Source organism: Hyaena hyaena, unplaced genomic scaffold (genome assembly GCF_003009895.1).
Source record: "Hyaena hyaena isolate Hyena2069 unplaced genomic scaffold, ASM300989v1 scaffold_414, whole genome shotgun sequence".
Taxonomy (NCBI): Eukaryota; Metazoa; Chordata; class Mammalia; order Carnivora; family Hyaenidae; genus Hyaena; species Hyaena hyaena.
Genome location: NW_024081044.1, coordinates 982557 through 1007555, shown reverse-complemented (window position 1 = coordinate 1007555; position 24999 = coordinate 982557). Strand labels below are relative to the sequence as shown.

The 24999-nt window shown below is 51.4% G+C and overlaps 1 protein-coding gene across 3 annotated transcripts in view; it reads right to left on the bottom strand.

Annotated features, from left to right (window-relative positions):
* Positions 1 to 24999, bottom strand: part of CACNA1A (calcium voltage-gated channel subunit alpha1 A) — a 219146-nt gene that overhangs the window by 176793 nt on the left and 17354 nt on the right. For all 3 annotated transcript variants that reach the window (XM_039252248.1, XM_039252246.1, XM_039252247.1), the window contains exons 2-3: positions 3337 to 3442; positions 1105 to 1244 (exon numbers count right to left, since the gene is read on the bottom strand). In XM_039252248.1, coding sequence (XP_039108179.1) covers positions 1105 to 1244; positions 3337 to 3442 — 246 coding nt within the window. The remainder of the gene's footprint in view (positions 1 to 1104; positions 1245 to 3336; positions 3443 to 24999) is intronic.

Below are 24999 nucleotides of genomic sequence, written 5' to 3'. Positions count from 1 at the left end.
CCACAGGGGATGGGGATGAGCCCACAGGGGATGGGGATGAGCCCACAGAGGAGGGGGATGAGCCCACAGGGGACAGGGATGAGCCCACAGGGGACGGGGATGAGCCCACAGAGGGCAGTGGTGAATAGGGGCCTTGGAAAACAAGAGCCAGTCTTAGCTCGGAGGGGAGGACTGGGTGGGCAGAGGAGCCAGAGGTCAGCACGGAACAGCGACATCTACACTGGCATCTGCTACGGGACTTTCGGGTCCATGATGGAGACTGACCGACTCCCCAGCAAACCCATCTCCCTCTCCTCTGACGTCTCCCAGCTTCCCTCGCAGTGGTGCGTGTCCTGTGAATAAATTCCAGCCAAAAGAGTATGAAAGGAGGAGGCAGAGGCCGGGCCCCTAAAACCTCCCCAGCAACACCTTCCCTGCTTGCTTCTCTTCTGTGCCGTCACGCGGACAAGCACGGAGTTCGCAGAAGACGTGGGTCCACAAAGAGGAGCCACAGTGCGGCAAGGGCCTGGGTCCCCTCAATCACTGCTTGGAGGACAAAGCCCTGCCAACAGGGATCTGAACACCTGTCAAAGGCAGTTGCTGTACCTGACCTAGATTGGTTTTCTCCATAGTTCTACCACAATCCACTGCACCCTGAAGTCACCAACAGACATTTACCAGCTGGAAATAAAGACCAACTCGGACTAAAGGCGTCGCCAAGTGAGGCAGAAGGGCCACACGTGCACAACAGTTAAAGACTCGAGTTCTGGTTCAAATTCCAGTCCCACTAGCTGAGTGACCCTGGGCAAGTTCGTATCTGTGCTTCAGATCTCTCTGTGGCCACATGGGAATGTCAGGATTTCTTAATTCACTGGGTTGTTGTGAAGATTGAATGAGAATGTACATGAAGCCCTTTGGAAGCAGTCAGCTCCTAATAAGCGAAGATTGTAATTGTAACTGAAGCCAGGCTACGGGGGGTGGAGGCGCGAAAAGGCTCTAGATGCCCATTGAAGAAGAACACAGGGACTCAGCCTCCCCAAGTGCAGCCCGGACACACCAACCACTATGTTTCCAAAGTCTTCTTAATTTGAGACAATTCTGAGAAACACAGCACTGGACACTTACCCTGTTAGCACCACCACGAAGTCCATCACGTTCCAACCATTCCTTAAGTAAGAGCCTTTATGGAAGGCAAACCCCAGGGCGATGATTTTAATGCCAGCCTCAAAACAAAAGATTCCAATGAAGTATGGTTCTGTGTCATCCTGGAAGGGGGAGAAAGTTAAGGTCAAGCTCTTTGGCTGGGCAGAGGGTAGCATGCTCAGAGTCCTGGCCCACCTGGAGACCTCTCCCCATTTCCCCTCACCTCTCCTACGCCCCACCCCCAGTATGCACTGACCCCCAACGCATCCTTCTCGGAGTTCTCTTGCGTGAAGGGTTTTGCAAGAGAAGCGGAAGCCTGGAGAAGACACCCTCCTTCTTTCCTTTTGGCCAATGTCACATATCACTTGGCCAAACAGAATTGCTTGTTTGGACCTCTGTTGACAGCCACTGGTCACATGTGGCCATTGAACTCTTAATTCATATTTTTTAAATTATTTTTTAACGTGTATTTATTTTTGAGAGAGACAGAGACAGAGAGAGACAGAGAGAGGAGGGGGAGGGTGCAGAGAGAGAGGGAGACACAAAATCTGAAGCAAGTTCCAGGCTCCGAGCTGTCAGCACAGAGCCCGGTGTGGGGCTCGAACTCACAAGCCACGAGATCAGGACCTGAGCCGAAGTCGGATGCTTCGCCAATGGAGCCACCCAGGCGCCCCCAACTTTTTAACTAATTTAAATGAAATCACAGGAAATTCAGCTTCTCGGCCACACCAGCCCCATTCCAGTAACCACAGTGGGGATGCAGCACGCGTCCATCACTGCAGAAAATTCTACTGGAAAGCACTGGTTTGGTACGTTCGTCATATGCGTCACTCAACGCCTTCGAGGTTGGACGCTGTACACCAACCTCACCCCCAAATGTGACACCCATGATGTTGCTCAGCTGGTATTCAGGGTGCTAAAATATTGGAATAATAATAATACTTCTGCGTCTACCGGCAAATGGCCAGTGCCCAGGGCCCTAGCCCCTCACTAAACCCCCTGCCAGTTCTGGCTTCTGGCTGAAAGTCTTATCATTCCATGGGGCAACTGGACTAGTTTCTGCCCCTAAGTCAACAGTAGGAGGGGGGAGAATCATTGTTTTAGATTAAAAGGCGTAATCAATGTCACAAAAATCTAGTCCCTGCTTGGCTCCTGGTTTGAGGAGCTATTTGTGAGACAATCACGAGAATCTGATTCCTCACTGGGAGTCTTAGAGGAGTCCAAGGAGCCCGTGTAAATCACGGTGGGTGTAAAAATGTCCCTGTAAGAAAACACCCATATTTTTAGCGATGCAGACTTCAGTGAATTGACAAGTTGTCCGGGATTTGCCTTAAAATATTTTGGCCAGGAGATGGGCCTGGGGGGCTCAGTTGGTTAAGTGTGCGACTTCAGCTCAGGTCATGATCTCGTAATCGTGGGTTCGAGCCCCGCGTCAAGCTCTGTGCTGACAGCTAGCTCAGAGCCTGGAGCCTGTCTTCAGATTCTGTGTCTCCCTCTCTCTCTGCCCCACCCCCCCTCAAAAATAAACATTAAAAAAATTATTTTTAAATATATTCTGGCCAGGAAAGATAAAACCAACAAAATATAAAGGGACAGAGGACATGACCCAAGGCATCCTGATGACTGTACATCTGGGCGGTGGGTTCACGGAAGGTCCATTGGACATTCTCTCCATGTCCACACACAGTCGCTATTTTTCACAAGCATTTTGTCTCTAATACGATGTTTCTGAGGACAACGTGAACGTCTGTCACCCACCACTCCCCCGGCTGTGACACCAGGTTCGCCGGGTCCAGGGGGTGAGCCCTGCAGGCCTCTCTCCCCCCGCGCAACTGGCGTCCGTGCATTTAGGCTTCCCAGGTGGGAGCCCCACGATCCAGCCCTTGGCTCCAAGACTGAGAGCCCCCTCTGCCCCCACGGCCGCAGCCGCTTGCCTCCAAAGCAAAAGCGAGGCCCCTTAAGACAGACGGATGTGATGGGGCGCCTGGGTGGCTTAGTCGGTTAAGCGTCAGACTTTTGCTTAGGTCATGATCTCGCGGTTCGTGGGTTCGAGCCCCGTGTCGGGCTCTGTGCTGACAGCTCAGAAACTGAAGCCTGTTTCAGAGTCTGTGACTCCCTCTGTCTCTGACCCTCCCCTGCTCACACTGTCTCTCTCTCTCCTAGAAATAAATAAAACATTAAAAAAAAAAAAAAAGACAGACGGATGTCACTCACCAGCCGTTCGGACATTGGGGTCTTGTCATCATCAGGCAGGTGCTGCTCCAAGGCGAGGACGATGCAGTTCGCTATGATGGTGGCTAAAATCATGTATTCAAAGGGAGTGCGGAGGAATTAAGGAAAATCCTTCCAGCTAGTTGAGGCGCACAGTGAAACTCGGCGGAAGGTACGGAGAGTCCCTGTACACCCCTCCCCCGCACATGCACGGCCTCCCCCCCATTTCCCCCCACCAGAGTACAGCATTTGTTACAAATCCATAAATTTACACTGATGCACCCTAACCACCTGAAGTCCAGCGCTTACATCACCACTCCCCCTTGGTGTTGAACACTCGGGGGGTTTGGACAAGTGCGTAATGACACGCGTCCACCATGAGAGGTCCTACGGAGTAGTTTCACTGTGCTAAAAACCCAGCAGCTGACGTTTTGAGGAAAATGCAGACGTGATTTCTCCATCTCCCCTCTGATGTTCCTCGAACAAGTATTAATTCAGCACCCATTGGGTGCCAGGCCCTGTTCTGGGCACTGGGGACACAGCTTACAGCAAAGCGGACAAAAAGCTCTGCCCTTGGGGCGCCTGAGTGGCTCAGTCAGTCAAGTGTCGGATTCTTGATCTCGGCTCAGGTCATGATCTCACGGTTCATGGGACTGAGGCTGGTGTCGGGCTCTGTGCTGCCAGCACAGAGCCTGCTTGGGAGTCTCTCTCTCCCTCCCTCCCTGCCACCTCCCCGGTTCTCTCTCTCTCTCTCTCTCAAAATAAATAAGTAAACCTAAAAAAAAATACAGTAGTCAGATCTGACCCCAAAAGCATGAGTTAACAAAAAGAAAACACAAATAGGCCAGTCTTCATCAAAATGAAAAACTTTGGGGGCGCCTGGGTGGCTCAGTTGGTCAAGCATCCGACTTCAGCTCAGGTCATAATCTCACGGTTCGTGGGTTCGAGCCCCATATCAGGCTCTGTGCTGACAGCTAGCTCGGAGCCCGGAACCTGCTTCTGATTCTGTGCCTCCCTCTCTCTCTGACCCTCCCTTGCTCACGCCATCTCTCTCTCTCTCTCTGAGAAATAAATAAAACATTTGAAAAAATTAAAAACTTTGGTGCCTCAAAGGGCACATCGAGAATGTGAAAATGAGAGAAAACTGCACAGTATGAGAGAAAATACTTGCAAATCATATATATCTGATAAGGGTCTGGTCTCCAGAATATATAAAAGACGTTTGCAACTCAACAAGAAGACAAACAGTCCCATTAAATAATGGGCAAACGGCCCGAATAGATACTTCTCCAAAGGAGATCTTCAAACAGCCAATCAGCACACGAAAAGATACTCAGTATCCTCGGCTGTGAGGGCACTGCCAATCTAAACGCAATGAAAATACCGCTCCATATCCACTAGAGGAAAAACACAAGACGGAACGAAGCAGAAATCAGGGAGTGTTGGCAAGGATGTGAGAAACTGGAATTTTGTGCGTTGCTGGTGGGACTGTAAAGCGGTGCAGGGTTTTTGGAGACAAGTTTTGGTGGCTGCTCAAAAAATACATACAGAATGCCCTTATGACCCCGCAATGTATATCCTAGGTTCACCCCGGAGAGGACTGAAAACCGGGTATGAAATGCACACTCGTGGCAGAAATATTTCCAACAGCCAAGGGGTGGAGAGAGGCCGGATGACCCTCAGTGGATGGACAGATGAGCACAATGCAGTCTATCCACATGACGGACTATCACTCAGCCATAAAAAGGAAGCACTAATACGTGCCACAATGTGGACGGACCTCAAAAACACTCTGCTGAGCGAAAGAAGCCAGATGCGAAAGACCACATGGTGTAGGATCCTATGTATGTAAAGCATCCAGAACAGGCAAATCCATAGAGTCAGAAAGGAGACCGGTGGTTGGTGGCCGAGAGCTGGGGGTGGGGTGGGGGTGACCGCTTACTGTTCTGGACCTAGATGGACCTTGTACTACACACGCTATGAATGAATTAAATGCCACTGCATTAGTCACTTAAGAATGGTTTGTATTGCGGCGCCTGGGCGGCTCCGTCGGTTAAGCGTCCAAGTTCGGCTCAGGTCATGATCTCACGGTTGGTGGGTTTGAGCCCCGCATCGGACTCTGTGCTGACAGCTCAGAGCCTGAAGCCTGCTTCAGATTCCGTGTCTCCCTCTCTCTCTGACCCTCCCCTGCTCACGCTGTCCCTCTCTCTCTCTCAGAAATAAATAAAAACATTTAAAACATTTTTAAAAAAGAGAACGGTTCATATTATTATGTGAATTTCACCTTAATAAAAAAAAAAATATCTGGTGGTCAGTGCAGGCCTCTGACCTTCCAAGATCTGACAGAGGGAAGGGGTGGCCTGCGCCGCTATTCCCAGAGGTGCATACTGTCCAGGCACGAACTCTTTCCTGCATCACGGGAACACTCCCCTGGGCTGACGAGGCCACCAGAGGGTCCTGCTGGAAGGCTTGCACTTGGCGGGGGCCGGGGGGGGTGCGCGGTCCTGCTCAGTTTACATGAAGACCTGATCTGATCAGCTGGTGAACCGGAATGTCCGTCTCCCTCCCTGCCCCATGCCAGACCCACAGAGGCACCCCTGACCCATCTCTGAGAAGGGGGTTACGTGTAAAGAAACGGAGAGCCACAGGGTACGGGTCACTGTGGAGTAGAGCTCCCCCACCTCGGCACTGCTGACACTTGGCGCAGGGGCGTCCTTGGCGGTGGGGGCGCTGCTGTCCACCATAGGGTGATGAGCAGTCCCGGTCTCGCCCACCTGATGCCAGCAGCATCCCCCCCTCCAGCTGCGACAACCAAAAGTCATCTCCAGATAGTGCCCTGTGTCCCCCGGGGACACGGAAACCCACTCTTCCGCAGGTATTGGCGAAGCTGCCGCCTTAAACCACTGGCCGCCTCCCGGTTTTCTATCTCAGAAGCTGAACCTGCCTCGTTCTCTCCTTGGCCCTAAAATTAAGTCTGGCGTTCGGGGAGCTCCAATAAAAACCCAGCGATCTTACAGGCTGAAGGAGGAGCGGGAGCAGACAGTCACTTCCCAGGTAGGGAAAAAGAAAAGTCTGAAACAGACAACCCAAGAGGGAGAGTCTAAGTAAACCAGGCAAACCAAACCTAGGCCTTCCTTGTCACCAGCTTGGGCCTTTGCCTTGAGCGGAAAGCGGCTCAGCACACTCTGAAAAGCAAATCTGACACTCAGGGCGATTTGGGGAGCCAACAAAAGCCGGCCCTGCGACGAGCGCCTCTGATTGGCTTCCTGCCTCCGAGCTGACAGTCATTAGGAGCACAGAGAACAAAGCTGGGCTGTGTTGCACAAATACTCCATTCTGCCTCACCCTGCAGCCCAGAAAATAAGAGACAATATTTGTATACAGGGAAGCAACGCCAAGCCCTTCCCTGGCCTCCCCTCGCCAAGGCTTCTGAAGCCATGATTTGAATCTGATGATTTCACTTCCCTTCCCTGCCAGCTAGCTCCTTGCTCGTTTCTGCACCAAGCTGTCGGCTCGCTCCTGGGGGTGGGGGGGGCGGGTGCATGGCCTCCTGCCCCTTAACAGCTGGGATGTGACTTCCTTTCCATCAGACTTGAGCTGAGGTTCCAGGAAGAATCCCAGAAGACTGGCAGCAAGCGGCATTTTTATGGGCTGCCTTATCAGGGTTTCAATTGCCCGGTGTCGGTGTCGCCTGGATCTTAGACCCCGCGGAGCTCTCTGGGTATGACGACGAAGCCTTAGTCAGCATGGGGGAGAAGGGAGAGGGGCCGCCCACTCCTACCTCCTTTCTTTTTCTTACTTCTTGTCCAACACGGCGGTGCTGGCTATCAAGCATTATCCCCTTCCGCCTCCAGGCCCTGCCAACGTCCACAGACCTGCCCCGCGTAGAATCTGCCACACTGACCTTATACTCTTGCTACCGAACAACACCACGGCAGAGCATCCCCCCCCCCGACCCCCACTGCGTCCTTTAGAAATGCAAAGCCTCAGGTCCCTCACTGACCTGCTGCGTCAGAATCTGCGTTTTAGCCAGACCTTCTGGGGATCTGTGTGGCCCCCCCCAAGTTTGGGAAATGCTGCCCTAGATGTATTTCGGGGGTAGAAGGAGACAGGTAACTGCGGCTCTGAGTCGTCCCCAAAGAAGTGGGGGCTCCGCGTTCTCCTCCACATTCTGACCCCAGGAGGAGAATTCAGGAGGCCTGGACTAGTCTTCTGCCCTCACTCAGGCAAGGGGGCTGGTAGGAAACCCAAGATCTTGATGCCCGAAGAGCTACACTGAAAAGAGACAAACATGCAATAAAACCCCAGCTTAACAAACTGACGTGGAAGGACTCACGGAGTTCCCATGGCCCCCACCTCACTCAGAAGAAAAGTCCTGCCAGCAGCCTATAAGACTCTGCACAACCTGCCCCCATCACGTCCCTCCGTCGCCCCTTGTTCCTCCAGCCGCAGCCACGGTGGCCTTCCTCCATGTCCCCCAAACACCAGGCACTTTCCACCGCAGGGCCTTTGTACCGGCTGTTCTCTCCCCTGGAATATGCTCTCCCCACAGACCCACATGGCGCCCTCCCTCACTTCCTTCAGCTCTTCACTCCAAGGTTACATCCCTAGTGAGAACTTAACCCCCTTGCCCTGCTTATTATTTTTTTCCCTTGGCCCCGGCCCCCAGTCAAACATCTGCTATATTTGCCTTCTTTACCTTGTTCACTCTTTGTCTGCCTTACTAGGCTCCAGGCAAGCCAAGATTTTTGTCTACTTTGCTCACTGCTTGGTTCTCAGCACCTAAGAGAGCATCTGTTTTTATAATAGATGCTCAATAAACACCTGGAAGAGGAGGGAAAGGTGGGTGGGTCCCAGTTTTTGCATCCCTCTCCCCACTTCATTGGATGCCAGGTCTCGGTGGGCATGTTATGCACACAATCAGCTTCTTGAAATAGGCATTGCTCTGGCTCGCACGCGGGCACAAAGATGGGTTCCGGGCTCCCGGCAGGGGAGCAGATACCTTGTCCCCACCAAGGCAGAAGTCAAAGGTAGACCAGGCAGGGGGGAGGTGAGGCTTTCTCAGCCCAACCCCAAGTCGTGCCTGAGCCTCCCAATTTAGAAAGCCTGGGCTCTAACTCACAGCTGCGGTGAGCAATGCCTCTCTGCTAGCTGAGCTGAGCCTTCCTGCTCCCCGATTGGTGTGGAGAGAAAGCACCTGTGTCAGCGGGATCCAGAATAATCAGCCAGCCGAAGAGGCCAAGGGGGGAGGAGGGGGGAGGGGTGTGGGGTGAGGAGATGAAAAGAGAGAAGCATCCCTGATGGGAGGAATAGCTGGCTCCTGAAATGGCTTGTGGAAGTCAGGATAGCAAACAGCCCGGCAGCCAAGGGCACATACACAGAGCTCTCCCCCAACAAGTAGATTGGTCAGGACCCACAAGGGCCCCAGAAAGGGGCTGCGTGTGTGACGCTGGAAATGACCAAGTGATTCTTCCTGGAGAAGAAGGGCTGCGTCTGCTAACAGGAACTGCTCTGGGGATCCAGAACATCAAGGAAAATCAATTTGCGAAGGAGGCATGGCTGACGGTCACAGCCCCTTAGCAAGACCTTGCAGAATGCCTGAGCGATTCGCTCTTCTCTCTGGGAGGCCCCCATCCCTAGCTCATTCCCAGCCTCCTGTGGTTGTTGTGAAAATCAAATCAGGTTTGTTAACTCATCAAGACCTTTTCTCTATGAGAGGGTCTGCCTGGTGTTCTGAGGAAACAGATATTTCAGCGAGCCAACCAAGCAGTTGAACTTGCGTGGAGAAGCCAAACAGACCTTATTTTCACGTTAGTCCCATGCTCATCACAATTACCAGGAAAAGAGCGGGGGGTACCAGGGCGCTAGATGTACGTATGGGTTTAGGACATATTCCTTGCTTCGCTAAACAAATGCCATCGTTTAACTCGACAATATGATAAACTATTATGGGGCCATTAACAGGCACAACAACCATAATTACAGCTGCCGTTTATAGAGCGCTTTGCTGGGCAGACACCGTGCTAAGCATTTTACACTCGTTTCAGCTAATTCCCGCAACAATTCTACAAGGTGGGTTCTGTTGCAAGCCCCATTTTCCAGATAAGGAGATCAAGGCTCAGAGAGGTTAAATGAATTGCTCAAGAAAGATCACTCAGCTGCTCATCCTTATTAGAAGGTGGATAGTTTTGTCCTTACGTGAACATTGGAGTTGGGGTGCGCCTGGGGCCTTAACCATATGGATGCGATCAATGGATTCGACCTCAGCTGTGTCCCAACTGCGACAGTTTAATGTAGTAATGACTGACTGTTGCAAGCTAATCCACACCCTCATAAACCCATCCCAAGTGGGTTATATGAATAACAATTTTAACCTCCAATAATCCAAAGAGTCTCCAGTTCTCAGACACAGGGTTCAAAGTCTCCAACGCACAGTGCCAACCAGAAATCAAGCCCAGGAAAGGGCTTTCCATCAGCTGATCAGCCGGAGGCTCCAGTGGCGAGGACGCGTTAACAAGGGCAACTCAGGGTAACTGCCCGGGATGTTTTCAGCACCACGGCCAGCGACAAGCGGAGCTGTTTAATTTCCCGAGCGCTCCAGACAGCGCAAGCCCGGGACCCAGCAAGCAAAACCCGCGTCAAGTACTAACACTCTCCTAGACACGTGTAAAGATGTGCATTTCACATCTGGGGTAGGGACCAAAAAAAAAAAAAAATCATTATGTCACCAGGAAAATCAGATGAAGAGAAAATTAAAAACCCAACACCAAATAGGAATGATGTGTCATTTTTTAAAAAGTTTATTTATTTATTTTGAGAGAAGGAGGGGGGAGAGGAGAGAGAGAAAGAATCCCATGCAGGCTCTGCACTGCCAGCACACAGCCCGACATGGGAACTGAACTCACAATCATCATGACAGGATCATGACCTGTGCCGAAATCAAGAGTCAGACACTTCACTGACTGAGCCACCCGGGCGCCCCTGTATTTTTCATACTATCTAAGGATTCCCAACACGTTGGTTCTGAAACGAGAAGTCCACTCAGGGCAGCTGGATCATGGGTCTGCTCAGAAAACTGGAAATACGCGGATGAGAAATTGTAGAGCAGAGTGATTAAAAGAGTTTGGGGGCCAGACATGGTTTGGAACTTTACCTTCCTTCTCTCTCTGAGCCTCAGTTTCCTCATATGTAAAATACAAATGTAGTGCCTGCCTCATAGGGCTGTGTGAGAATAGAAGGAGTAGACACAGACAATATTCTCAGAACAGGACCTGGCAGGTAGTACGTACTCGATAAACGTTGAGTGTTTAGTTATAATTTACTCTGGTTCCTGCAATGGAACTTCGAACAGAGTTCATCTCATTGTGATCATGTAATCAATGCGGATGTTACTGTTATTTTTACAATTGCACTGACCAGTATAATAAGCCTTTCCTCGTCCTTTTTTACCCATGTAAGTCTCAGTCTCTTCCCTCCACTGGAGGCCATCAACACCTACTCTGATCCTGGTTGACCAAGCCTTCTCATGAATATGAAATAATTCCAAGAACAAGATGCAGTGGATGTATGTGGTCTATTCCATGAATACCAGGCTCAAAATAAACGCTGCAAAAATCTCCAGCAGGTATTTCACACAAATGAGATTATACAATGTGGGGTGTGTGTGTGTGTGTGTGTGTCTGGCATCATTCATTCAGGATACTGTTTCTGTGGCCGTCCATGTTGCAGTGTGTTCCAGTCCTTTGTTCCTTTTCATAGCTGAATAGTATTCCCTTGTAAGGATGTACAAAGCAATTCCTTTACCCATTCCCCCACCAATGGCTGTTTCAATCTTTCGGCTCTCTAAAATAAGTAACTTCACAGAGACAAAATGCAGATCCGCATTTGTCGGGAAGGGAGGGAAGCAACTGCCTGATGGGAACGGGATTTCCTTTTCAGGGTAGGAAATGTTCTGGAACCATATAGAGGTGGTGATTCAGAACAATGGGCATATGCTAACTGTCACTGCACAGTTCACTTTAAAATGTTTAATTACATTATGTGATAGGATTTCTCATCGATGTCTTCAATCTGTGAAAAAACCTTTTTGGTTTGCTCCTTTTCTTTCTCCTTGATTCTCTGAGGTCTCATGATAATGCGTTTACTCGCTGACCCTCTCCTCTGAGCCATGGACTATGAACAGAAACAGCCCCCCCAAGACAGCCCTCAAGATCCTTCTTTTTAAATAATGAATGGGTTCAGTTATAAAAGGAATATGTGCTTATTGTATTTTTTTTTTCATTTTCAAATTTATATCATATCATTTAAAAAGTGAAAAGTCCTCACCCCAGCTCACTGGCCAGAGATAGCTCACCACTAGAAAGTTGCTGTTGATTTTTCAGATTTTTCCCTACATCCATTCTTTACACTGCCTGCTATCTCTTCCTGAGTTACTCTTCCCCTAAATATGGGTGGGGCTCATGCCCTTGCATCCATCAGGTGGTACTAAACCATTATCTTCACTCCCGAGCTCCTCCATCTAAAGTCTCAGCACTGCCAACATCGCCATCCCTCTTCTCTGTTTTTCGTTATTTTTAAAGCAACTTATTACATCAAACTACGTGTTTTATTTATTTACCTTATTACACTGATCTCTTACTGGTATTCATCTTATTACATTGATCCCTCACTGGGATGTCAGCCCCTTTAGGGGCTTGTTCTCAGCTGTGCCCCCAGTATCTAAGCCCCAACACAGACCAAGTGCTCAATAAATACTACTGAATGAATGAAAACAAACATACAAAATCACGTTTTCCTTTTATAAAAACGGGATCGTGACACGCTGTGCTCCACCATGTGCTGTGCCCCTCACCACCCTGGACACACTCTTCCCTATGGGTACACTGGGTCTCCCTCTTTCAAAAGGCTGTGCAGTATTCTTGCGAATTAATGCATCATCACTTAATATTCCCCTAAATGCTTCTGGTCTGTGTCTATTGCAAGCAGAGCCGTGATAAATAATCTGATCAGGCAATCACATTCCCTGGGATGTTCGCTCTGTCCAGGGAGGCCTTCTCTGCACACGCCAGCCTGTCACCCCGTGCAGGGGCCAGTAAAACCCTCCATTTCCTTGGCACCTTCTCTGTGCATTTCATCTACCTCTTGGCTTACATTCAAACTCAAAAATTCCCTGAAGGCCATCAACTCCAAGGCCAAGGAGACCACCAGCAGCTTCAAATGAGTCCCCAAGAACAAAAGGGAAACCCAGTTCAGGGAGATTCCTGTCACGATTCCCCAAGGAAACCCAGTGAGGTCAAGGAGAAGGGACCCAACAAAGCAAGTGAGACAAAGGACCCTCCTGGTCCAGGTGACGTGAGAATACCCAGGAAGCCAGCTCTCTCTAAACTAGGTGAAGCCAAGGGAAGGTCCCCAAGAGGGGTAGAAGAGCCAAGAAAATTCTCCCCTTTCAAGTCACACAGGCCATGAAGGTCTCCGCCTCCCCCGCCCCCAACCAGTGCCACTGGGCTCAGCAGAAAGTCCAAAGTCAAAGGAAGTCTCAGCAGCCAAGACCCTGAGGCCCACAGGAAAACAAAAGCTGACAGTAAGACTCTGGTGGAGCTGGTTACTTTCTATGACCTTCAGTTTCCATTGGAAAGACCATTGTCCACGCTGGTCTCTTCCTTCTTTACCAACGGAAAACATCCCTAGCTCCTCATCAATGACCGCTGTGGACTCCAGCCATACATGCCTAGAAGCGACACCAGCCACGTTCAAAACACCTTTTCTCAGCTCTCTCCTGCCTTCACCTCCTTCCTTGTCAACCTTACACAGGTTGGCTATATGTCACTTCCTTGCATTTCCCTCCCTTCTGCAAAGAACTCGCCCCTGGATACACCAAACCCGTCACCTTTCCCATGCTTGGGATCAAGGATCTGGGCTGATGATGTTGAACTCATGATCTGAAACTTCAAACTGGGCATTTGAGAATCCTAGCACCCCGGATGGGAGAGAACACCAGTGGATACTGGTGCACTGCTAGGAATGGCCTCTCCCATCATTAAAAACCCCACCCCTGTCTCCAAGTCTCCCTCCCGCCACCCATCCATTTCCCTGCTCCCCTTCACAAAGAAAGAATGGACTTTTCCCCCTTGATTTCTTGTCCCCTACCGCCCGGCTTCTAGACTGGCTTCTAGCCCCATCGCTTAACCAAAACTCTTCTAGTGAGGGTCACCAAAGACCTCCAGGCTGCCATATCCCAGGCCCGCCTTTCTGCGCTTGGATTTCTTGGCCACACACCCCTTTCGTGTTTCTTCCCGTCTTCCTCTGTCTCCCCTTCCCCCTCCTTTTCTACTTGGTCTCTAAATGCTGGTCTTCTCTGGGGCTCAACCCTAGCTAACCTTCTCTTCTCTACCCATATCCACGTCCTAAAGGCCTCATGTATTCTGCTAATGCCCTTCCCTCCCCTCCAACATCTACCCACTCCTCACTCTTCTTGGTGTCCTGGGAGAGGCATGGCCGGCTCTTGTCTCATCTCCTCCCTTCCAGGCAGGTTTGGTCCATGGGAAACACCAACGGGACACCAGAGGGAAGGAAGAGGAGCTATGGGGTTATTTCTTCATCCCATTTCCTCCTTCCGACACCTGCGTCCTGTTTTGCCTTCTCACAGGCACCTCCCACCTCACGGAACTGTCTGCATCCATTTCCCAGGGCTGCCATGATGAATTACCACCAAGTGGTGGCTTCAGACAACAGAAGTCTATTCTTTCAAAGTTGTACAGGCCAGAACCCCACAATTAAGGTATCAGCATATAGAGCCGCCTCCGAAGGCTCGAAGGCTCGAGGCTCGAATCCCTCCTTGCCTCCTTCAGCTCCGGGGGGGCTCTGGGCATTCCCCAGCTTGTGGCCACACCCTCCATCCTCTGCTTCTGTCTTCATACGACCCTCTCCTGTGTCTCTCCCCCTCTCTCCCCTCCTAGGAAGCCTTGTCATAGAATTTTCACCATCACATTCTCAGCACCCTTTCCAGTGCCGGGCACCTCGCAGAACCCAATCGGTGTTTGTTGAACGAGCGAACGAATCCACATCTACATTTCCCTTGACGTCTTGGTGGGGGGGGAGTTCTTTCTGCACCTCCCCACCTTCCGTCTCTCCCCTTCCAGCTCTCTTGAAGTCGCACCGGTGACCCACATCATATAGATTTTCCAGAACGTCCCAAGCCCCCAGTGCAACTCCTTCACATGCTCCCCCTGTGCCCTCCCCCTCCCCAAATGTTCGGGTCGGTCTGGCCTCTTCCTCCACGGGCCCCGCCATCCGTGAAGCTTCTCCTTGAAGCTTTATCGTTAAAAAAAATAAACCGACATATTCCCTGCTTCCAAAAGAACCTTTTACTTTTGCAAACTCTATTGATTTAATCCTAGAGGCTGCTGGCGGCGGCCACAGGAGCCTAATCAATACAACACCCAGCACGGCTGGAACATTGGGGACCTTCAGCCAAGACCTTCTGCGGGAGCCTCCACTGGCCCTGTCTGGATCTCTTGCAACGAGGAAGAGAGATTTACAGGAGGGCACGGGACGCTGGTGATTGCTCCAGGATCCTGCTTACGTGAGCAAAAGGAAACGTCTTCCAGCTTAAGGCCCTTCAGAGCTATCTGTTAATTTGCTACTACAGCGGAGTCCCAGGGGGGCCAGGCAAGCAAGAAACCAAAGATAACAGAGAAACATCGCAGGTTCTAGAACCTGAGTATCAATTCTCTGGTGGGACGAACAGGAGTCAAACAGGCCAAGGAGAGGTGGGGAGAAAGAAGACGAAGTGGGGAGTATCAAAACGAAAGGAGTTTAAAAAATGTTTTTTCAAGTTTATTTATTTTTGAAGGAGAGAGAGACAGAGGATGAGTGGGGAAGGGGGCAGAGAGAGGGAGGGAGACACAGAACCCAAAGCAGGCTCCAGGCTCTGAGCTGTCAGCACAGAGCCCGATGCGGGCCTCGAACCCACGATCTGGGAGATCATGACTAGAGCCAAAGTCGGACGCTTAACCGACTGAGCCACCCACGCGCCCCGCAGAACGGAATGAGTTAAAACAGAACTTCCTTCACCCCTCAGCAGATACTAAGTGATCAGATCAGGGAAGGAGAGAAAGAAGGTCCCAGGAAGGAGGAGGCAGAGGGTGAATGAATCAGTGCGCAGGGATTTAGAGACTCCTCTGCTCGAAGGAGAAGTCAGACAATACTGCAATACCTTTGTGTTTTTCAAGACTAAAAAGGCAGGGAAATGGAGGCGCTAGAGTTTGAGGAAAGCAGAAGGGAATATTTGTTCGCTGGTTTAAGCGCACGCGAGTAGACATAACAGTCCCGAGAGCGCTGTGCTTAGATCTCAGCCCCGGCAACACCGGTGACCCGGAAGTCCAGCCCCGGGTGCTGCGTCCGCCATAGTGACAGATGTGTCCTGCATCTCAGCATCTGAAAACACATGGGGCTCTTTTCTTGCTCGTGCTCAGTGCACGCCATGGATGGGACACGATCTCGGTTCTGCGCCACCCTCCCTCCCATACCTAGTCCGAGGGGGGCTCCATCTCTGTGCCCGCGCGAGAGCGGAGGCAGCCAAAGGGAAACACTGGTTAAACACACGAGTTCTTCGAGCTTCCGCCCAGACGTGACATGTGTCACCTGTCCTCACGTTCCAGGGGCCAAAGCAGGTCAAACGGCCATGCCTAACTTCAGGGAGGTGGGGGGAAGAACACCGTGCTGTGTGCCCACGGGAGGACCAGCCACGTTAGCTGAGCAAGGAGAAGGATTTCCGCTCAGAGGCCCGAGATGACTTGCCCAAAGTCAGGCAGTTTCAAAGGTGGCAGATGTGGGATCAGGGGGTCAGGACCCTACGGCCCCACAATCTCTAAGTGCTACAGCTTCTTGCAACAAGACGGAAGTTGAGAATAAAATTCAGATAACACTGAGGAGAAGTATCAGAAGAGGCAGGGGGGAGTGGCAAGGAAAAAGAATCCATCAGAGGAAGAGATGGAAGGACCCAGAAAGTTTAGAAACCATATGGGGCGCCTGGGTGGCTTAGTCGGTTAAGCGTCCAACTTTCGCTTAGGTCATGATCTCGCGGTTCGTGGGTTCGAGCCCCGCGTCGGGCTCTGTGCTGACTGCCAGCTCAGAGCCTGGAGCCTGTTTCAGAGTCTGTGACTCCCTCTCTCTGACCCTCCCCTGCTCACGCTGTCTCTCTCTCTCTCTCTCCCCTAGAAATAAATAAAACATTAAAAAAATTAAAAAAAAAAAAAGAAACCATAACGTATTACAAACATCAGGAAGTGGGGGGGAGTTTCCCACTACTTTCAGGGAGCTCAACAGCAGCAGAGGACCTTTATCTGAAGCCACACGGGGACGTCGGGACACAGCCATGAAGGAGACCCTGAAGGCCGCCATCTTGGTTCAGGTCGAAGGTCCCACAGATGCTAGTTGGTGCTACCGCAGCCCCAGGAAGCCGAGGCCAGGGCCCCATCGGCTGCTCTGCCCCTCCCTGGACACTTCCCTGCATGGCTCTGGGAAACCCGGACCAGAGTCAGACGGTGTCCAGAATGGATGGTGCTGGCTTGGCCCTTCTGCTCCTCCTCCCCCCACCCCTACGCGGCCCGAGCTGAAGCATGACAGATTCCGGATAGATGGTAAGCTGGTTTAGCTTTAGAGCAAGGCTTCTGGAAAGCACTCACCGTCGCTGCCAACACACCACAGACGTTGCGGTTATGAGCACGTCTTCCATGCCACCCAAGTGCTACCTGCACGTTAGTTCACTGAGCCTTCACCACCGATCTGTCCAGAAATCCCACTGTTCAACCTTCAGATTATATCCAGAATTGGTGGCTGCCAGGACGTGGAGGGATGGGGAGTAGGGAGCGAGCACTACCCGGTACAGAGGTTCCTTTTTGGGGAGTGAAATGTGAGTCTAAATAGTGGTGATGGGGGCACCACAATGTGAAGTGGAGAAGGCCATTGAACTGTACACCTCGAAATGGTATGTTTTATGTTATACGTATGTTACCCCAGTGAAAACATTTTATAAGTTCATTTATCTTTTGAGAGAGAGAGAGAGTGTGTGTGTGTGCAGGGAAGGGGCAGAGAGAGAGGGAGAGAGAAATACCAAACAGGCTCCACGCTGTCACCAGAGGTGAGCTCAGCACCCAACAAGGGACTCCAACTCACGAGTGAACCATGAGATCAGGACCCGAGCCGAAACCAAGAGTCGGATGCTTAACTGACTGAGCCGTCCAGGCGCCCCAGCAGTAAAAACATTTAAAAATGTTTTTGCTAGATTCCAAACCCTCTTCATTTTCCCCACAGCCAACATTCAGGCCCGGCCCCCACCCGCCTGGACCAGAATAGTCACGTCTCCTGAGCGTTCACCCCCCATGGGGGTCAGAGGAGCCTGTGAACATCTGAGTCAGGTCACAACCCTCCCTTCACCATTCAGAACCCTCCTCGGCCCCCACCTCACTCACAGTAAAGGCCAAAGTCATCCTCACACTCCACAAGGCCCCCCCAACTGCCTTCCCTTCTTCCCACTGTCCCCTTTGCTCTTCCCTTCCAACCACACTGGCCTCCTTGCTGTTCCTCAGATCTAGCACACATGGTCCTACCTCAGGGCCTTTGCACATGCTATTCCCTTTTCCCCCAGACTCTGTCCCAGCTTCCTCCTCGGCTCAAATGGCACCTCCTTAGGGAGGGCTCATCCAACCCAGCAACTGGCCTCTCCATCCCCTGCCCTTGCTGTTTGTCCCCGTTGCCCTTATAATCTTCTACAGTCCTGTGCAATTAACTTATTTTGCTCTTTGTTCACCCTATGTCTCTCTCAGGGAGACCCATGAGGGCAATGACTTGTGTCTGCTCCCTGTGTCTAGGAGAGCGCCTGGCTCACTGCAGACAGCCCTACGATGCGGACACTATTTTCCACCCATTTTATAAAGCAGGAAAATGGAAACTCAGTATCAGGCAGATAGCGAGTAATGGAGGGCCAGTTGCCAAGCTCAACCTGAGTTCACAGCCCCGGTTCGCAGCCACAGTGAGTGTTCTTTATCAATATCCACGCAACAAGGATACCCTGAACACCTACTACGTGCCAGGCAGCGTTCTAAGTGCTACGGAGAGGACGGGACAACGCAGGTGAGTTCAGAGCTCATGGAGGGGACGTCATCCCTGGCTCAACCTTCTCCTGCCCCAACTCTCGCCCGCCTTCACATCCGGGGCTGACGTCAGCCATGCTCCAAAATGTGGACTGGGTGCGTGACCTAAACCACCTCTCCATGGTGCTTCCAGGCCAGTTTAGGACCATTTGCCATCGTACAACATCGTACGAAATCACGTGACACCGCGCAACCACGACCTGTCAGTCCCACCGCCTTCACAGCGGACAGGAAGCCCCGCGTGGGTTCCTTTCCATCCCGCGTCTGCAGCCTTATGGACGAATGGGGAGTCAAGAGCCCCTCTGTCCGAGGGGCAGCCCCCGATTTCTGCACCCCGGACAAGTCCTCAGCTCTCTGTCCCTGGAACCTGGGACCTCAGCCCCTCCCCCTCAAGCTGTTCTACAAATTTTGCGGTGGTTTTCTTGCCTTCCGTATTTCAGTCTGGAAGCAAACGGTTCTGGCCCGAATGTCACCCACACCCGGCAACACACACACATCACTGCACGTTGCGAAAAGTGCCGGTGAGGAGCGATGGGGGGGGGGGGGGCTGGGCCAGGAAAGGCTCACTGAAAATGCACCATTTCGTGCAAACCCCAAAGGACTGATAAGGATTTGCCAAGTGAAGAGGAGTTGGGGGGAAAAGGCACAAGAATCTCACGACGGCTTTAGCAGCCAAGGCCGAATGAGAATAAACCCAAACGTCCACTGACGGGGACACAGAGAAGCCAACTGTGGGGTTTCCAGACCACCGAATGCTCATCAGCAGTGAAAGGAATGAAGACGTACAACACTCTCATTTGACACATTTATCGGCCACCTGCTGTGTGCCAGGTGCTGTTCTAGAGGAGAAGGGGGAGGAGCCACGAGGTTACCTGGGAAAGGAAGACAGGAGCCAGTGCAGAGACCCTGAGATAAGATCGTGCCTGGTATGTCTGTGTCAGAGAGAAAAGGCCAGGGTGGTGGGGGCCGGGTGAGTCAGGGGGGACTGTGGGACAAGGAGCCCAGAGACCTTCGTGGGTCTCCCCAAGGCAGAGCAAATCAGCAGGGGGCAAAAAGAGTGGCGACTTGGGGCGCCTGGGTGGCTCAGTCGGTTAAACGTCCGGCTTCAGCTCAGGTCATGATCTCACGGTTGTGGGTTCGAGCCCTGCGTCGGGCTCTGTGTTGACAGCTCAGAGCCTGGAGCCTGCTTTGGATTCTGTTCCTCCCTCTCTCTCTGACCCTCCCCTGCTCACGCTGTCTCTCTCTCTCTCTCTCTCAGAAATAAATTTTAAAAATTTAAAAATTAAAAAAAAAAAAGAGTGGCGACTTTCAGAGCTCAGGAATAAGGGAGAGAAGAGAGGAGGGGGAGAAGCCTGAGTTCAGAGTCTCTGCCACCCTCACACCCTGTGTCTTATCGGACAAACAAGCCTGATAGTAGGACGGCCCCCTGTCCCACTGGCCCGACACGCCCTCCTGAGAGACAGGAGCAAAGGCGAGAAAGAAAAGCTGGCCTTGTAAGAACAAAAGCATGTAAACAAAGGAATACAGAAAAAATTGCCAATACATAACATTAGACCTTGGCAAACTGTGGTCTTCGCAAACTATGGCCCGTGGCATGGTTTTTAAATAAAGTTTTATTGGAAACGGCCACTCCTGTTCATTTACTTATGGTCCGCGGCTGCCTTCAAAGCTGAGTGGTCGCAACAGAGACCCATGGCCTGCAAAGCTTTAGACCTTTACTATCCAGCCCTTTGCAAAAAAAGCCTGCTGGTCCCCATTCCATAAGAATAATACAGACTATGGGGCGCCTGGGTGGCTTAGTCGGTTGAGCGTCTGACTTTCACTTAGGTCATGATCTCACGGGGTTCGAGCCCCGTGTCGGGCTCTGTGCTGACTGCCAGCTCAGAGCCTGGAGCCTGTTTCGGAATCTGTGTCTCCCTCTCTCTCTGACCCTCCCCTGCTCACGCTGTCTCTCTCTCTCTCCTAGAAATAAATAAAAAATATTAAAAAATTTAAAAAAAAGAATAATACAGACTACGTATTAACACATTAAGCATGATATACAATGACCTAATCTGCAATATAAGTAACATCTATATTGAATGTTTATTCCATGTGGGGCAGTAAGCCAAATTTTTGTTGCCTGTGTGATTGCATTAATATATGTGCTGCCGAAGCGAGCACTATGTGATTGCATTAAATCTGTTCAACAGCTCATCATCACCATCATTCTCAACCAACTGAGCCACCCGGGTGCCCCTTTCATCGCCATCATTCTTATTAAGAGCACAGACCCTGGAGCCAAACAGCATGGGTTCAAATCCCACCTTTGCCGCTCACGGAGTGTGAGACCGGAGAAGAGGTGTCAAACCTCTCTCTGTCCTGGTTTGCTCAGTTTGTCCAGAACTTCTGAACAGAGGCACACGGGGGTGAAGCCACTTGCCTATTCGCTCAAGCCCAAGCGGTCGAGCTGGGATTTCAGCCTGTGTAGCCGTCGCTACCGGAAGCTGGGGTTTGCCAAAGGCGGGAAGAAGGGGATGAAAACCCAGAACCAGGAGCTCACGAGAGGCAGAGCCAGCACACCGCAGAGCCCGAGGGGACGGGGGTCTGTCCGCCTTGCTCCTCATTGCTGACCCGGACCTTGGAGTCTGGTTGGAAGGCTGGAACCTGGCTGGCTGCCAGAAGGGGCTGCTCTTCCGCTGTCCGCGGAGGGGAGGACAGGCCTGCTCAACTTGAATGGAGGAAGGCAAGCCAGTGCCGGCCCCTATCATCACCGAGCTTTGGAGGAATTCAAAGGAGTAGGCAAGGCTGGGAGGGGACAGGCCATTGTTACAGCTGCTAGGCTGCCCCTGGTGGGGGCTGGACACCGGAAGCTACTGTGGACCAAGCTGGACCGGATGGGGGTAAGGTGGGCAAGAGCCATTGTTAGCACATCCAGGCTACAATTTCATGTGCGCACCTACTTCTGGCTGCTAAGATAGGCTTAGAGGGAGGACAGGAAGCAACCAGCGGGGGTTGTTCCTGCTCAGCCCAAGGGGCCTCCCCTAGGCTTCACCTCCCACTAGATGGTCACTTGCTTCAGGAAGCTTCCCTCGCTGCCTCACCCGGGCGCCGTCCGTCCAGCCCAGGGACACAGGCTGCCTGCTGAGCACCCAGCTACCGGCTCTCCAAGCAGAAGGCCCCCCACTCAAGCCTGGCAGAGAACTGAACTCCTCTTGAGGATTAAAAGATTTCCACTCAGGGGCGCCTGAGTGGCTTAGTCGGTTAAGCGTCCGACTTTCGCTTGGGCCATGATCTCGCGGTTCGTGGGTTCGAGCCCCGCGTCGGGCTCTGTGCTGACTGCCAGCTCAGAGCCTGGAGCCTGTTTCAGTCTGTGACTCCCTCTCTCTCTGACCCTCCCCTGCTCACGCTGTCTCTCTCTCTCTCTCCTAGAAATAAATAAAACATTAAAAAAAAAAAAAAAGATTTCCACTCAGCGAGAAAAGCGGGAGGGAGAGCAAAGAAAACGAGACAGGAGGCACGAGCAAGTAGAGAGACCAGTCATCGCCCCGGCCGCCATCAGCAATGATGATAAGAGCAGCAGAGTAGACTGTTGACACCAGGGAAACAACGGATTTCTCCTTGTGAAATAGACAATGTGATGTGTCCACTAAACCTTGTCTTCCTAGATGCACACATGGCCTAAGTGTCCCAGTCTCCCCACAGGGCCCCACGATGTCCTCTGATCCCTGGGTCCTTACGAGCAGGAAGCCGGTCACTCCCTGGACCCTTCCGTCCACGGGCTGTTCAATGAAATAAACTCCTGTCTGCTTGCTTCAGCCCCTTTGAGTTTTCTGCCCCGGGCACTGCTGGATTCACGCGGGTAAATGCGGGGAGTCTGCCCTGTGTGTCAGGTCTAAAGTTTCGGAGGCAGGTATTTTATTTTAAGTCTGACTTCACAGTCAAGGAAACTGAGGTCTCTAAGTGACTCAGGCACCCCCAGTAGGAGATGGTCTGCAAGCGTATCTTTGGGGAGCCGGTGCGTGCCCTTGCAGAAACGGGATGGGGCTGAAGGTCAAGGACTGGCTTCCAAACCCCAAACCAGCATCCTGTGTGGGATCTGAAGAGTGCCAATTAACCTCCCCTCATCCTATTATAAAACGGAGACAAAAATCCCCGTATGTCTCCCTCCACGAAGGTGGGCCGGGTGGGGGGGAGGGTGTGTGACAAATGATGCAATAACCAAATGGTGTTTTGAAGGAAAGGCTATCAGATGCTCCTGTTGTTATTGTTATTAATAAACGACCATTGTTGACTTGCTTCCAGAAAACCCTGGGGGCCAGGGGCTGTCCAGCTACTCTCTTGGCGTGAATTCCAAAGGCCATCTGTGGCAAACACATCCCCCAGAGCACATACCCTTGACAGGAACACAAACTGCTTTCCTCACCCAGAAAACGAACGGGGGGGGGGGCGAGGGAGAGGGCACCATGCCAGCTCAAAACACCTTGCTTTCTGATCAATGATTTCTATCTCCACAACCACCATCCCAGTCCAAGGTACACGGTCTCTTCCTTGAGGGACCAAAGTCACTTCCTCACTGGTCTCCTGGCTTTTGTTCTCACTCAGGGTCCAATCCATTCTCTACACGGCAACCAGTGGGGCCGTTCACAGACACCATCTCATCGTATTGCTGCTTCCGCGGCCGGATGGCGCCTTTGGGATAAATATCTCCTTTCAAAACATCTGCCCGAGGACCTTTCACACGCTGTTTCCTCTGGTCAGAGCAGATTTCTCACCAGCCCTGCCCCCACAACCATATGCGTGAAAGCACTGACCCCACTTGTTGTGTCTGTCACTGTAACCCAATGCCTTGTACATATCAGCGCTCAAAAAAAGTATATGTGGCTTGACCAGCAGATTGGACCTAAGGAGGTTGGAGTTAAATAGAGAGGTTGTCTTCTAGATCATGAGGCAAGTCATGGACTTTATAATGAATGGTGCTGGGACAACCCTTATGGAAATTGGGTCTCCACCACACACTATACACAGAAATCAATTCCAAGTTGATCAAAGACATACTATGGTGAAAAAACTATACAACTTTGAAAAGTAATATACCATACCTCCAGGACCTCCCGAGCAGAAACGATTTTCTCATGGAACATATAAAACCCACAAACTGTAAAGGAAAAGACTTCTAAATTCAACCACATTAAGATTAAGAACCATTATTGGGGCACCTGGGTGGCTCCAGCAGTTAAGCGTCGACTGTTCGTTTCGGCTCAGGTCATGATCTCTCTGTTCGGTGAGTTCGGGTCCCGCAATGGGCTCTACGCTGACAGTGTAGAGCCAGCTTGGGATTCTCTCTCTCTCCCTTTTTCTCTCTCTGCCCCTCTCCTGCTCATGCTCTCTCGCTCTCTTTCTCAAAATAAATAAACTTAAAAAAAGAACTACTGTTGATCAAAAGACATCACAAAAAAAAAAAGGATCAAAAGGCGAGTCAAGAGAAGATACTGCAAAACATATAATAACGAACGACCTATTTCCAGAATAGACAGGGGTCACCTAGAGATCAATATGGAAAAAAAAATCAACCCAGTAAAAAAGTAGACATGGCATGAAGAGCGCCTCACAAAAGAAGGAACTCGAATAACCAATAAATGTATGTTCACCCATTTTGTGATCCGGCAGCACAGACAAATGACAGCAAGAAATCACTCATTTCTAAGAAGGGCTGAAGTTGAAGGGTGACTGTACCAAGTGCAGATGAGCAACTTGGACGCTGGTCCCTGCCGGTGCACGTGTAACAAGCACGAGCACTTTGCAACACTGTTCTGGACGTTCAGTCCGACCCAAGAGGCGCTAATTTGAATATCCAGCAATTCTGCACCGAGGCCTGTACCGGCAAGAGGCTCCCGCACGCATGCGCAGCACAATCCCTAAACCATGAGCCACTTTGCTCATTATGGCGCCCGCAAGGAAAACTCGTGTCCAGCAGCGGCGAGCGCACGAAGGCACCACAGAGACCGCGGTAAGGACGAAGCATACGCACAGAACTGCAGGCCAACGGAGCAAAACACAAAACAATTCAGATCACACCAGTTTGTCTATGCAAAGTTCAAAACCTAAAACATGGGGCTACGCTACTTAGGGATGCCTACCTCGGGGTAAAACCGCAAAGAAAAGCCAGCACTTTGTGACTCAGAATAGGGGACTCTGAGGGGGTGGTGTCTGGCTATGGACGTGCACTTCATGGTCAGCCTTTTTTTTTTTTTTTTTAAGTTTATTTATTTATTTTGAGGGGGGAGGGGCAGAGAGAGAATTCCAAACCGGCTCCGAGGTGTCAGCACAGAGCTGGATGCAGGGCTCGAACTCCCAGACTTGGAGATCATGACCTGAGCTGAAGTCAGACGCTTCCTGGACTAAGCCTCCCACCCCAAGGCTGGTCTTTAAAATGTCCACCTAGGGGCGCCTGGGTGGCTTAGTCGGTTAAGCATCCGACTTTCGCTTAGGTCATGATCTCGCAGTTCGTGGGTTCGAGCCCCGCGTCAGGCTC